The 14,080-nt window shown below is 41.1% G+C and overlaps 1 protein-coding gene across 1 annotated transcript in view; it reads right to left on the reverse strand.

Annotated features, from left to right (window-relative positions):
• Positions 1 to 14,048, reverse strand: part of dnah6 (dynein, axonemal, heavy chain 6) — a 52,537-nt gene extending 38,489 nt beyond the window's left edge. Inside the window, exons 1-22 of the mRNA XM_089006079.1 lie at positions 13,934 to 14,048; positions 13,664 to 13,816; positions 13,289 to 13,537; positions 13,060 to 13,188; positions 12,304 to 12,417; positions 12,061 to 12,204; positions 11,766 to 11,921; positions 11,046 to 11,096; positions 10,758 to 10,850; positions 10,224 to 10,343; positions 9,778 to 9,958; positions 9,572 to 9,668; positions 9,164 to 9,389; positions 8,286 to 8,450; positions 7,251 to 7,361; positions 7,030 to 7,155; positions 6,804 to 6,959; positions 6,246 to 6,407; positions 4,820 to 4,957; positions 4,562 to 4,729; positions 4,268 to 4,416; positions 863 to 970 (exon numbers count right to left, since the gene is read on the reverse strand). Coding sequence (XP_088862205.1) covers positions 863 to 970; positions 4,268 to 4,416; positions 4,562 to 4,729; positions 4,820 to 4,957; positions 6,246 to 6,407; positions 6,804 to 6,959; positions 7,030 to 7,155; positions 7,251 to 7,361; positions 8,286 to 8,450; positions 9,164 to 9,389; positions 9,572 to 9,668; positions 9,778 to 9,958; positions 10,224 to 10,343; positions 10,758 to 10,850; positions 11,046 to 11,096; positions 11,766 to 11,921; positions 12,061 to 12,204; positions 12,304 to 12,417; positions 13,060 to 13,188; positions 13,289 to 13,537; positions 13,664 to 13,816; positions 13,934 to 14,014 — 3,077 coding nt within the window. The 5' untranslated portion in view covers positions 14,015 to 14,048. The remainder of the gene's footprint in view (positions 1 to 862; positions 971 to 4,267; positions 4,417 to 4,561; positions 4,730 to 4,819; positions 4,958 to 6,245; positions 6,408 to 6,803; positions 6,960 to 7,029; positions 7,156 to 7,250; positions 7,362 to 8,285; positions 8,451 to 9,163; positions 9,390 to 9,571; positions 9,669 to 9,777; positions 9,959 to 10,223; positions 10,344 to 10,757; positions 10,851 to 11,045; positions 11,097 to 11,765; positions 11,922 to 12,060; positions 12,205 to 12,303; positions 12,418 to 13,059; positions 13,189 to 13,288; positions 13,538 to 13,663; positions 13,817 to 13,933) is intronic.
• Positions 14,049 to 14,080: the final 32 nt, after the last annotated feature.

A 14,080-nucleotide genomic window follows, 5' to 3' on the forward strand; every position in this document is an offset into this window, starting at 1 on the left:
AGGCACACCTTCAATGAATGACATGATTAAAAAGATTTTCCATATACAGTATAAGGGACACGATCAGTCACAGTAAGACAGAATATATGTGTGTGAATGAGAGGGACCCAAGTACAACAGTGATGATACAGGGAGAAGAGATAGAGAAGGTGGAGGATTTTAAGTACTTGGGGTCAACTGTCCAGAGCAATGGAGAGTGTGGAAAAGAGGTGAAGAAGCGTGTCCGGGCAGGCTGCAACGGCTGGAGAAAAAAATGTCAGGTGTGATGTGTGATAGAAGGGTTTCAGCTAGGATGGAAGGAAAAGTGTATAAAACGGTGGTGAGACCAGCCATGATGTTTGGACTGGAGACAGTGCCACTGAAGAAAAGACAGGAAGCAGAGCTGGAGGTAGCAGAGATGAAAATGTTGAGGTTTTCTTTGGGAGTGACCAGATTGGATCGGATCAGGAATGAGTATATCAAAGGGAAAACTCATATTAGAGGCTTTGGAGAGAAAGTCAGAGAGGCCAGACTGATATGGTTTGGACATGTACAGAGGGGAGAGAGTGACTATATTGGTAGAAGGATGCTGAGCCTTGAACTGCCAGGCAGGAGACAGAGAGGAAGAAGAGGAGGTTTATGGATGTTGTCAAAGAGATGTCAAAGACATGAAGGTAGCTGGTGTGAGAGAAGAGGATGCACAAAACCGGGTTAAATGGAGGACAGTGATTCGCTGTAGGGACCCCTGAAGGGAAAAGCCGAAAGGAAAAGAAGATTAAAAGAGGATGCTATGAGCCAAAAATGAAGCGTTTCATGTTCGGCAATTGAAATAAGCACCTTCTATCAATTCCAAAATATCAAATAAAACTATTCGTACACTTACCCAAACAGTTGTGCATCATCTGTTAGAAATTTTGGCAGGTTTGAATCCCTCAGAGCGCGAATCAGAACCACATCCTCAATGAGGTCAGGGTTCTGTCTTTTCAAAGACCTGATGACAGATCATTAGGTGAAATGCACACACACACACACACACACACACACAATAAGCATGGCTCATTTCTGTAGCTTGCATGGCACTCTACTATTCTGTTGTACTAGCCTACACGACACATGCTGTCCGTCTTGCCATAAGGCAGCACTCTGACGAAAGGCGCTCCATACATCAATGCGTTATTATATTAATGCATATTAGGAAAACAAGATAGATATTTGTTTTATCGTGCATTCTTAGTCCATATATGATGTTTATAAATCTACCAATTGTTGTGTTTGTTAGGTGTGTGTGCACTTCTACATCAGGCCGTTAATTAGAAACATGTTCATTGTTCATGTGATGCGAGTTTCATATTCATGCAGTCCAAAAAAATAAAAAAATCAATGTTCTATACTACATGAAGACAACCTCTCAAACTGCCCAAGTCCTATTTTGACAAATATCATATATCTATTTTTTTGCTTGAAGCATCTTCACAAGATGGTGTACACCTTTGCTCAAATAAGCCACATCCTTTGTAAAGCATGTGATTCGTTCGTACCTTGAAATCCAATTATTACACCGATTCTTATCAGAATGTGGTATTTTTTCAGTCTGTGTCTTCTGAAAACATCCTGATTCATTATTTTAGGAGGGTTATGATGTGTGATTCACTGACCCTGCCATGACAAGAACCGATTTGACGGCTCTCATCCCAAAGTCGTAGTGGTCCTGTTGGGACAGCTGCTCGGAGCACAGCTTGTACATTTGGGTCATCTTCCTTGCTAAAGTTTTACTGGATTCAAATCCCTCTGAGTATAAAATAACCTGCATAAAGAGAAAGTGGGATAAAGTACAAACACAGGTAGAGAGATCAGAATGCAGTTTAGCAAATGGAGGACCTTTTTCCCACTGGAATACTGTGAATGTGCAGCTCAATGTCAAAATCAGACATAGGCAGTAAAGCTGTTACCTCAGCAATGAGTGCATAGTTGGGCACCATCATAGCGACGGGCCTAAAGAGAGATTTAAGATTATCAGGTAGCTCTGATCTTCCAGCATAGCCTGGGTTCATGGTAATAAATGCCGCACAGGTCATCACGAGCTTGATTTCTCGGCCCTCAAATCGAAACTTTGTCATCTAAGAAACAATGTCATCACACTTTGTTGAAATGATACGTGGTGCAAAAATATATTGTTTGTGTTAGCATTTCAAAATATTTGCAGATACCTTTGCAGCTTTGGCATTCCGGATGGTGATGAGCTGCTGCGCAATGACCGACAACACCTCAATGTCAATTCGATTAAACTCATCAAAACAGCACCAAGCACCAGACTGAGCAAGTCCACTGAAGAAACGTCCCATCATCTGATGGAGAGAATAAGGATTGAATATCAGAGGGACACTATTAGCAATATTTGATTTAAAGAATTATCCAAAATATATATTTTCATATTCAGGAGGGCAGAGGAGGTTAGACAATCTGATGCGTATTTTACTGGCGCTCCGCCTTCCTTCACGTGTCTAAATCAGTGGTTCTCAACCAGGGTTCGATTGAACCCTAGCGGTTCGGTGAATCGGACCCGCGTGTTCGACAGAGTCTCAGGAGGTTCAGACATCCCCTATTCAAAATGTCCCTTTGTTATGACACACCCACCTGGTCATCACTGCTGGTTAAACCTTTTTCCACATAAAAAGTGCACCAGACTATAAGGCACACCTTCAATGAATGACATGATTAAAAAGATTTTCCATATACAGTATAAGGGACACCACATTATAAGGTGCTACAGTAGAGGCTGCATGATATATTTCCCAGCATAGACTGTGCACTACTTCTTCTACAGGGGGAAATGGAGTTGGTGGCTCCTGACAGTAGTTGCGAGACCTGTTGTGGCTTAATATTACTTCATATATAAGGCGCAGCACCGGCCTATAAGGCGCTGGGTCATCATTTGAGGAAAATCAAGGCTTTTGGGTGCACCTTATACACGGGAAAATACAGTACTATTAATATAACCAATAGTCAAAAAATGTTTACTGTTAGGATTTGAATAAACACATAAACAATGAAAGCATTGTGTTGGCCTGAAAACTAGAAGGGAAGTAAGTTTTGGGAAAATCTAAAACACACAATACAGTACAGCATATGATAGTTCACTCTGATGAAAGGCATGAGAGTTGATTGCTTTGGCAACAGCGGACTCAAACAGCACCATCAAGCGTGAGCCTGCAACAGTGAAGAGAGCTAAATTGTTTTGTTGTCCACTTGCAAAGGCGCTCCAAAACCATGTGAATGCAAATCTCCTGTCAAAGCCCTCTTTAGATCCCAATTCAAGAATGGTGTCATGTCTCCAGTGCTTTGGAAATTGTGTTTAACCTTCTTGTGATTGGGACATCTTAACCGGATCCCATAAGGAATTTATTCTTCACAAGTGGAATTGCTGGTAGGTGAGTTTACCACATCATTTTTTTAACTGTTGTGCATTTTTTTCCTCCAAATTTTTGCTTTTGTTCACAGGAGTAAACACATGTATGTTATTTTCACATGAAATATAAAGTCATATTTCCTTCTCATTTAAAATACATCACATTTCAGAGTAAATGTTGACATTAGAAAGGATAGCCAATTGCAATTACTGTCGCCACGTTGCACCTTGTAGTCAAGTCCATCAGAACAGTTGAAGACCACACACTGAATTGCCAAGGCTTTAGCCAAGTCCTTGGTTGTCTCTGTTTTCCCTGTCCCTGCAGGTCCAGCTGGAGCTCCTCCCAAGTCCAACTGGAGGGCTCCCATGAGACACAAGTAGCAACGATCCTGCATGTTCGTAAATGTAGATAAAGTAAGTGTCAAAAGGAAAAGCAGCAAGTGCAAATTATGCCAAAGTCATGTGTATTTAAATCACTGAGGCCGAGTTTAAAAAAAAATATTGCTTTCACAATCACAATGTGGAGTAAACACAGAAACAATAAAAAATACAATTGCAGATATACTGAAATTTGTTTTCATATGATATACGCCTTCAAGCCTAACTTCAGAGCAACGTCACAGTGCAAAGTTTGTTTGCAGTACAGATATTTTAACTCCTTCAACTTGCTATTTAAGCTTTTTTGCTTGAAGCATCTTCACAAGATGGTGTACACCTTTGCTCAAATAAGCCACATCCTTTGTAAAGCATGTGATTCGTTTGTACCTTGAAATCCAATTATTACACCGATTCTTATCAGAATGTGGTATTTTTTCAGTCTGTGTCTTCTGAAAACATCCTGATTCATTATTTTAGGAGGGTTATGATGTGTGATTCACTGACCCTGCCATGACAAGAACCGATTTGACGGCTCTCATCCCAAAGTCGTAGTGGTCCTGTTGGGACAGCTGCTCGGAGCACAGCTTGTACATTTGGGTCATCTTCCTTGCTAAAGTTTTACTGGATTCAAATCCCTCTGAGTATAAAATAACCTGCATAAAGAGAAAGTGGGATAAAGTACAAACACAGGTAGAGAGATCAGAATGCAGTTTAGCAAATGGAGGACCTTTTTCCCACTGGAATACTGTGAATGTGCAGCTCAATGTCAAAATCAGACATAGGCAGTAAAGCTGTTACCTCAGCAATGAGTGCATAGTTGGGCACCATCATAGCGACGGGCCTAAAGAGAGATTTAAGATTATCAGGTAGCTCTGATCTTCCAGCATAGCCTGGGTTCATGGTAATAAATGCCGCACAGGTCATCACGAGCTTGATTTCTCGGCCCTCAAATCGAAACTTTGTCATCTAAGAAACAATGTCATCACACTTTGTTGAAATGATACGTGGTGCAAAAATATATTGTTTGTGTTAGCATTTCAAAATATTTGCAGATACCTTTGCAGCTTTGGCATTCCGGATGGTGATGAGCTGCTGCGCAATGACCGACAACACCTCAATGTCAATTCGATTAAACTCATCAAAACAGCACCAAGCACCAGACTGAGCAAGTCCACTGAAGAAACGTCCCATCATCTGATGGAGAGAATAAGGATTGAATATCAGAGGGACACTATTAGCAATATTTGATTTAAAGAATTATCCAAAATATATATTTTCATATTCAGGAGGGCAGAGGAGGTTAGACAATCTGATGCGTATTTTACTGGCGCTCCGCCTTCCTTCACGTGTCTAAATCAGTGGTTCTCAACCAGGGTTCGATTGAACCCTAGCGGTTCGGTGAATCGGACCCGCGTGTTCGACAGAGTCTCAGGAGGTTCAGACATCCCCTATTCAAAATGTCCCTTTGTTATGACACACCCACCTGGTCATCACTGCTGGTTAAACCTTTTTCCACATAAAAAGTGCACCAGACTATAAGGCACACCTTCAATGAATGACATGATTAAAAAGATTTTCCATATACAGTATAAGGGACACCACATTATAAGGTGCTACAGTAGAGGCTGCATGATATATTTCCCAGCATAGACTGTGCACTACTTCTTCTACAGGGGGAAATGGAGTTGGTGGCTCCTGACAGTAGTTGCGAGACCTGTTGTGGCTTAATATTACTTCATATATAAGGCGCAGCACCGGCCTATAAGGCGCTGGGTCATCATTTGAGGAAAATCAAGGCTTTTGGGTGCACCTTATACACGGGAAAATACAGTACTATTAATATAACCAATAGTCAAAAAATGTTTACTGTTAGGATTTGAATAAACACATAAACAATGAAAGCATTGTGTTGGCCTGAAAACTAGAAGGGAAGTAAGTTTTGGGAAAATCTAAAACACACAATACAGTACAGCATATGATAGTTCACTCTGATGAAAGGCATGAGAGTTGATTGCTTTGGCAACAGCGGACTCAAACAGCACCATCAAGCGTGAGCCTGCAACAGTGAAGAGAGCTAAATTGTTTTGTTGTCCACTTGCAAAGGCGCTCCAAAACCATGTGAATGCAAATCTCCTGTCAAAGCCCTCTTTAGATCCCAATTCAAGAATGGTGTCATGTCTCCAGTGCTTTGGAAATTGTGTTTAACCTTCTTGTGATTGGGACATCTTAACCGGATCCCATAAGGAATTTATTCTTCACAAGTGGAATTGCTGGTAGGTGAGTTTACCACATCATTTTTTTAACTGTTGTGCATTTTTTTCCTCCAAATTTTTGCTTTTGTTCACAGGAGTAAACACATGTATGTTATTTTCACATGAAATATAAAGTCATATTTCCTTCTCATTTAAAATACATCACATTTCAGAGTAAATGTTGACATTAGAAAGGATAGCCAATTGCAATTACTGTCGCCACGTTGCACCTTGTAGTCAAGTCCATCAGAACAGTTGAAGACCACACACTGAATTGCCAAGGCTTTAGCCAAGTCCTTGGTTGTCTCTGTTTTCCCTGTCCCTGCAGGTCCAGCTGGAGCTCCTCCCAAGTCCAACTGGAGGGCTCCCATGAGACACAAGTAGCAACGATCCTGCATGTTCGTAAATGTAGATAAAGTAAGTGTCAAAAGGAAAAGCAGCAAGTGCAAATTATGCCAAAGTCATGTGTATTTAAATCACTGAGGCCGAGTTTAAAAAAAAATATTGCTTTCACAATCACAATGTGGAGTAAACACAGAAACAATAAAAAATACAATTGCAGATATACTGAAATTTGTTTTCATATGATATACGCCTTCAAGCCTAACTTCAGAGCAACGTCACAGTGCAAAGTTTGTTTGCAGTACAGATATTTTAACTCCTTCAACTTGCTATTTAAGCATTAACATGTCCAAAAACACTATGGTGCAAAGACGGATCACCTGTGTCAGTTCTTCGCCTTTTATGTGACATTTGTTTTTGTGCATGAGCGAGTTACAGTATGTTACCGTAAGTGGAGTGATGACCAGCCGAGGACAGGCACCTAGGTATTCATAGCCATAAATGTAAGTGGACAAGGCCATGCAAGCTATACAGTTGTCCAGGTCAAGATCCCAGTAGTAGCGTAATTGTCTCTGCCATTCAAAATTGGTCCCACAGTCCACCTAAAAAAGAAGACCTGCAGTTACCACTCAAATGCTTGGTCGTGCATGTGTGTATGACGCAGTACTCCACCTTCTGTCCAACTAAATCCGTCACAATATCACGGGCATGCACGTCAACAGTGATGAGGGCAGTGATGATATTGCGATGTAATACTGGTAGTTTGCCTCTGACCAAAGCAGCGAGAGAATTTAACCTCTGAAAAATACAAGAGCACTCAATACCAAATGAGCAGAATTTGTTTTCAACTTTTTAAACACCGTACTCAGGAAAAAGTAAGCATTGCAGTTTACATCAAAGTTGGTGTATTCAAATTTCTGCAAGGCTGCAAAATGGTCATGATCTCCTTCCAAACAAGCTTCCATATCCCTGCACCACATCATCTGTGAAATAGTCAACACCACCTGATGGAGGGAGGGAAAAAAAAGAATAGGAACTTTTGCAAACCAATGATGGGTGGTAAAGGATGACAAACACAGAGATGAAAGGAATCTTAAGAAAGTCGTGGTGTACCCAAGAAAATACTGAAAGGCAAAATGTATAGGTCGAGGTTTGAGGCTCAGATCTAGCCCGTAAAAGTTAAACATATGTGTCAACTTCCATGACATTTGCTTAAATCTGTACTTGAATCTCAAATTGGCATATGTAATAAATCACTTTGACATTCTGCCATAACCTCGTGACTCAGTTTAAACTCAATTTAAAATTAATTGAACACATACTCGAGTGATTTCCAAACTAGTGAGCCATGATTTTTTGTGTGTACAATAAATAATACAATGTGATGATTAAACATTTATTCGGTTTCACTGTTGTAATGGCCCTTCTTGCTAAAGTTGTAATGTGATTCTTGCTAAAGTCCGAAGCAAAATTTCAAATTGTCGTATCTGAACCACAATAATAGTCATTATTCTTGATTTCAAGTTTGGAAACTAGTTATTCATTAATTTGTTGTGTGTTCCTTATGTAATATGATCACAAGATTCAACATTCTAATGGCTTTCCCAATTTCACAACGGCCCTCGAGAGGAAACCGTAACTACAATGTGGCCTGCAGCTAAAAATGAGTTAGACACCCTTGCCTGAAAGGAATAAATATGAAGAAAAGGGAATAATTCAGATATACGATTAAAATGTGTCATTTGGAGGATTAACAGTAAAATGGTTTGATTAATTTATTTTTTTGTAACATTGTTTAATGAAACCTGCACATAACGTCAAAAAAAATGTTTCTGAAATGCGCATTAGGTTGGCTCAAGTTTCGGTGCAAAGAAAAGTGCAGTCATGGAACACACTGTAAATAAATATCAATGCGGGTGTGAGTATACCTGGGAAGGATACCCAGACACCACCCATTCTTCTCTTGATGTTATTTGGTAGTCGGCTATGGAAGCCTTGCTGAGCTGTCGAAGAGAGTTGAACATTGCCTCCTCCACCTTGCATAGCCAATCTTCCACATTTCCTCTTGCTTTCAGACCTTTTGTTAAACCCACCTACACTTGCAGCAAATGAACAAGATCAACAGTGATACATCAGGCCTGATCATTCAGTACAAGGTGTATTTGTTCACACACTCAAAGGTTTATATGGTGTGATGGCACTTATAATCAACACTGAAATTCACTACAGGTATACAGGTCACATCCGACTTACGACCGAGTTCCGTTCCGAACAAACGGTCGTAAGCCACAATGGTCGTAAGTCGAAATCAATTCAAAATGTTGACTAGAGACTCGGAGGCTAAATGACTCGCAAACTCCCCCCTCTGGTGCCATCACACGATCGATTGCTGTGCGAGAGTGAGATGCTGGCTGGCTGGCCAAAATTGTCGTACGCGTTGCCGGCCTGGTAGAACGTTGCGGTGCCAGGCATAGAATTAAAATGTAAAAAATAGGGTCCAGAGTTCATGGTCGTAAGTATGTGTGGTCGTAAGTCGGATATAACCTGTATTTGACGTTGTGCAGTTTGAAGAGAAATTGACTTTCAGGTATGCAGGATAGTGCCATGAAAAAGCATCTGCCCCGTTCTCAGTTTTTTGTCTTTTTGCCCTGGTTTCCGATTTTGCTTCACATTCATTGGAGATTTATGTACCATGCTTCTGGACACAATAGTGCCCGAGAAGCAAACTATCATGTCAGTTCTGCCAATTTGCTTCAGCGAAAATTACATTGACAGGATTGAAAACATCGTCATAACCACAGCTGACCTTCTCTCCTTCAGGGGAAACCATATTCAAAATGTCCTTAGTGTAGACCTTCTCCTGTTCTCCGGGCTCAAGTGTAGCTGTGCCGGTCGTTGACTGTTCAGACACTAAGGCAAACTCAAGGTGTGTAATTGCATCAAAACATTTTCTCAGGTGGGGTTGCACTGCCTGGGGGTTCCTTGTTTGTGCCAAAATCTTTAGCAATTCATCATTGGATAAGAAGTAGAATCTGTAAAGAAGAGAGGAAACAATGTGTGCAACACTCACATCAACGGTTCACATGAATGCAGGATTTCAAACACAAGTCATCTGACATTATGTCCAAAGACTGGAAGTAGTCATGTGAATTATTACGTCAACTCCCCCCCCCCCCCCCCCCCCCCACACACACACACACACAAAAGAGCATACCTGGGGAATATCACTCTTTTGGACTCCAAGTAGTCTTCGAGGCACTTTTGAATCTTATCCAACAGAACATTGTTTTCTTGAAATGTTTCCAAAAGATCTGTGTCGGATGATTTAAACTTTGAAGACGTAACATCATTGTGTAAATGTAGATTTCTCTAATGCATGCCACTGTCTTTACCCCAATGTGTTAACTTATGACTACCTACCAGGCTGGGTGGCCGCTTTAAGTGCATTGGGCATCCTTTTGACCTTAGCCATGATGGCCTTCCATGACTTGTCCACTTTGAGAAACATTTTGGACTCGTCAGGAAGCTGCCTCTTAATATCTGGGGCCAAGAAAATACTTTCCAAATACAACCAGTTTCGTTGGCACGTAAGCCACTCGTCCTGGGGGAAGAGGATGCAGATATGAAAATGTGCTCTTGTTTTTTTCAAATTGCTGTACAAATAGATGAGCTTTTCCCCCCTCTGTCCTATTCCTGTTCAGTCAAAGATGACAAACCACTGGCTTCTGGAGGAAAACTCTTAACTCGAACATAATCACTATTTAGGACACCAAAAATAATGGCACGTTCTTAAGATAGTAGCAGCATTAGGAAAAGTAACACATTTTCATAAGGACAGCTTCAGGTTTTTTTTTCAAAATACTCACCAGAGTTTGGTTGAAGCGGGTCAGTCTTATCAGGAGTTTGTCCACCCTGGCTTTGATGGGAGCAACATAACGAGATGATGCTGCTGTGCCCACATTAATAATACTGTCATCCAAGAGCACCTCAACAGGAAAACAACATATATAAATACGTATATAAACAGTCAAAACCTCACGACATACAGTACATCCATCCATTCATTATCTGAAAGACTGTGTCCTCGCGAGGACCACAGGCGTGTTGGAGCCTATCCCAGAAATATTCAGGTAATAGACGGGATACACCATGAACTCTTTCTCAGCCAATCGGAGAAAAACTTACGCTCACCCTCACACCGAGGGAGAATTTTAGATTGTTCCATTAACCTGCCGTGCATGCTTTTGGAATGTAAGTAGACGCCGCAGTGCCCAGGGAAAACATGCGGGCATTGGGGAACAAGCAACCTCCACACATGAAGGCCAGAGACAGAATCGACATCTGCGGCTCATCACAACATATTTGATATTTATATTAGAGAATGTGGACTTCATGTTTACTTGGATATCATCTGTGCCTCCCAAGATGAAGACCTCTTTGGAGTCACCATGTTGCAAAAGAGTGAAAGTAGTGGTCCACCACACGTCCTCCACCTGCAAAATGTGACACATGTCAAGGGGACATTTTTCAAGTAGCGATAAATCAAAATCCAAAAAGTATTCACAAATAAGCACCATCACGTTAGCTCCAGAGAGGAATGGTATTAAAGATAGATAAACTCCAAAAGAAGAAGGTGGCAAACACCCAAAAAAGACATTTGAGATAAATGGAATCGTCTTATCACCAACCTTATTGATAATAGTCTCAACTGATGCCTCTCCTGAAGCCTGCGCTGACACCTATAATTCACAATGTTCATTCCTTCAATGTGCATCAGATATATCAAACTTTGAAAAATCCATCCTATAATACTGTATACAATTTTGTGACAGTCTCGTAAGGATAGTTTATCATGTTCACAGGAAACGATGAATGACAATGGGAAACCAGGAGCTGCTGTGAGAAGACAGGAAGTCAAAACCCCAAACCATCTCCAGCGCCAAGCGAGTCTCACAGATGCGCCTCCCCCAACAATCTTAATACCTTCAAGATTTTCTCATCAATATTTCTCCACTTAGCTTCCCACTGCGACCCCGACTATCTTCCGGATGGTGATTTTTGCTACCAATTCAAACGTGGCTGGACACAATCATGGAAGGATGCAGAGGCTTATTCAAGCTAATTTGTAACAGACAATAAGGAGACAGGATTAACTTAACACTAGCTATCTATTAGCCAGCTAGCTTTATATCTATTTGAGTTACTTCCGGGTTGAGTGAGATGGCGCATGTGGCTGCCGCTGCTCAACCACAGAAAAACTTAACCTGTGACTGTAAAGTGACCTTGAGAGTTTTGAAAGGCGCTTATAAATTAAATGTATTATTATTATTATTTAGAAATAAAGATACGCCAGTGTCCTATAATATACTGAAAGAAAAAATGTTGAGGTTGATAAATACAGACGTTACCTCCTGTATCTCTGTTCCATAAGAGAATACGTTGAACTCCTCCATAAAAGCCATGGTGAGCTGCTCCACATTCAATGAGCTCCCTACAACAGCTTCCAGGTTCCTCCAGTGTTCTGGTTTCATACACGGGTTACGTAAATCTGTGATGACAGGCACCTGGGCAGAACCATAGACATGACCATCGTCAGGGGAATAATTGGCTTAACATTTCTCATCAGGAGACGCACCGTCATAAAATAAGTCAACAGCGTAATGGTTGTTTCATTAGAAGAATTACAATGATGGTAACACCCACCCTCTGCTTCATAAGTTCAACCTTCTCTTTAAGACACGGGACTACATTGTTCCGTGGTAAGCCTTTCTCCATTTGGTTGATATACTTGGTGTACTTGTTGACATGTGAGTTCAACTGTTCCAGGTCCAATTTCTCAACCATTGTCTAAAGATGCAACGGCAGACAAATAAATGAAGATTAATCGAGATGCAGAAGGATTTTAAGTCTCTTCACCATGACAAATACATTTTAGGAGTGCCTCACCTGCCGCCATCCATCTTGTAATAAATCCCATTCTACCATAGAGTCCCAAAGAAGCCTCTTCAGCCTAAACTCTGCTTTCAGGTCATCCAGGTCATCAAATTTGGTCACCTGCAGCTAAATTAAAAAAGGTATTGACAGAAGAATGGCATTGAGTTGTCTAGAATGGTGGTTGGCTAGAATTTATTGATATGCAATAACATGCAAGACATGCAATAAAAGTGCTTCAGAATAACCAAACAAAACTATTGAGACACATTTTAATTATTTATTCATCTAATCCAATAATTTAGGGTTGGGAAAATCCCCAAAATCATGGTGTTTGGAGATAGAGAGAGAGATGGATAGAGGGATAGGGAGAGGGATAGATAGAGGATAGATAGCGGGATAGAGGGATAGAGGGATAGATATAGCGAGAGTGTAGTTGGACTCAAATAGAATAATAGCAAGACAGAGAGAGAGGCAGCGATAGACAGAGAGAGACAAAGAGTGAGACAGAGAGAGAGAAAAAGAGAGAGAGAGACAGAGAGAGACAGAGAGAGAGACATGAGAGAGAGACAGAGAGAGAGAGAGACAGACAGAGAGAGAGGGATGAGAGACAGAGAGAGAGAGAGAGACAGTCAGACGGACAGACAGACAGACAGACAGACAGACAGACAGACAGACAGACAGACAGAGAGAGAGATAATTTGTTTTAATAGACTCGGGTAAAAAAATGATGCCTTAATTTTCAGATGCTTTACTGAATGAGCGAATTACCTTGAATTGTTTCTGGTAAGAAGTATATGCTGAGGCCTGGGCTTGCAGCTCATCTATGGAAATCTGAAGATCCCCAAGCAGAACACGCACTTGGGAAAGATCTGCGGTGATTTCGAGGATTTGTGGATCCTGCATGTACATCCGTAACATCAAAGGATGCAAGCATGAGGGAATCCAAGTTTGGATGGGATGACCATGAAATATTTGAAGAAAAACTCTCATTCCTCACCTGTGACTGTTCCTTGATTTTCCTCACTTTTTGGTTTAGATCTTTGATGTCAACCTGCAGAGACTTGGAAAACTTTTCCATCATTTTGATTCTGTCAAACATAGCATCATTGATCATGCTGTGTAAAGAGTTCATGTAAGGCTCCATGGAGGCAAAGGCCACATCGTCAGCGGTAATGGGAAGTGAGGAGATGTTGATCAGATTGTACATCTGACACACGGTCTCCTGTTCCTGCTCCAGCACTTTCATCTAGGAACAGAACAGGTACAGCATATGATGCCAAAGGACAAAACAAATTCTTTCTTGTGATGCTCTTTTTAAATCCATATTTTCACGTGAGATGTTCATGAGCATTCACATCAGGACAAATCGTACCCGATCTGGTATCTCGTCTAGGAACGTGAGATAGCTGGCTAACTCAGTTGTCGTAGCGGGGCTAAGTTCTAGCTTAAATTGAGCTTCCCCAGCTTCCGCCATGACAGCTTTCAGCTTCCGCTTGGCCTGCTGTGTCAGTATCTCATTAATGAACTATAGAAAGGAGCAAAATGTTACTTTTACAACATTGCCCCTTTCACTGACAATTAAGATGCACTTTTCAATCATCTTTGTGTTTGTGTGCCCATTATGTTTGTGTGACGATTTGACCTTTAGACAACGGAGTGGCGAAGAGATGAGCTTCTCTTTCATCTCAGTTTTGTCCACAAGCAGGAGGCCAAGATGTCTCATGGGCTGGAGAGCCACAGCTTCTTCATGTTCATTGTTGTACAAATCCAGCGATGTTCTAAAAAACTC

This window comes from Hippocampus bargibanti, linkage group LG10 (genome assembly GCF_051943395.1).
Source record: "Hippocampus bargibanti isolate YZ-2025 linkage group LG10, ASM5194339v1, whole genome shotgun sequence".
NCBI lineage: Eukaryota > Metazoa > Chordata > Actinopteri > Syngnathiformes > Syngnathidae > Hippocampus > Hippocampus bargibanti.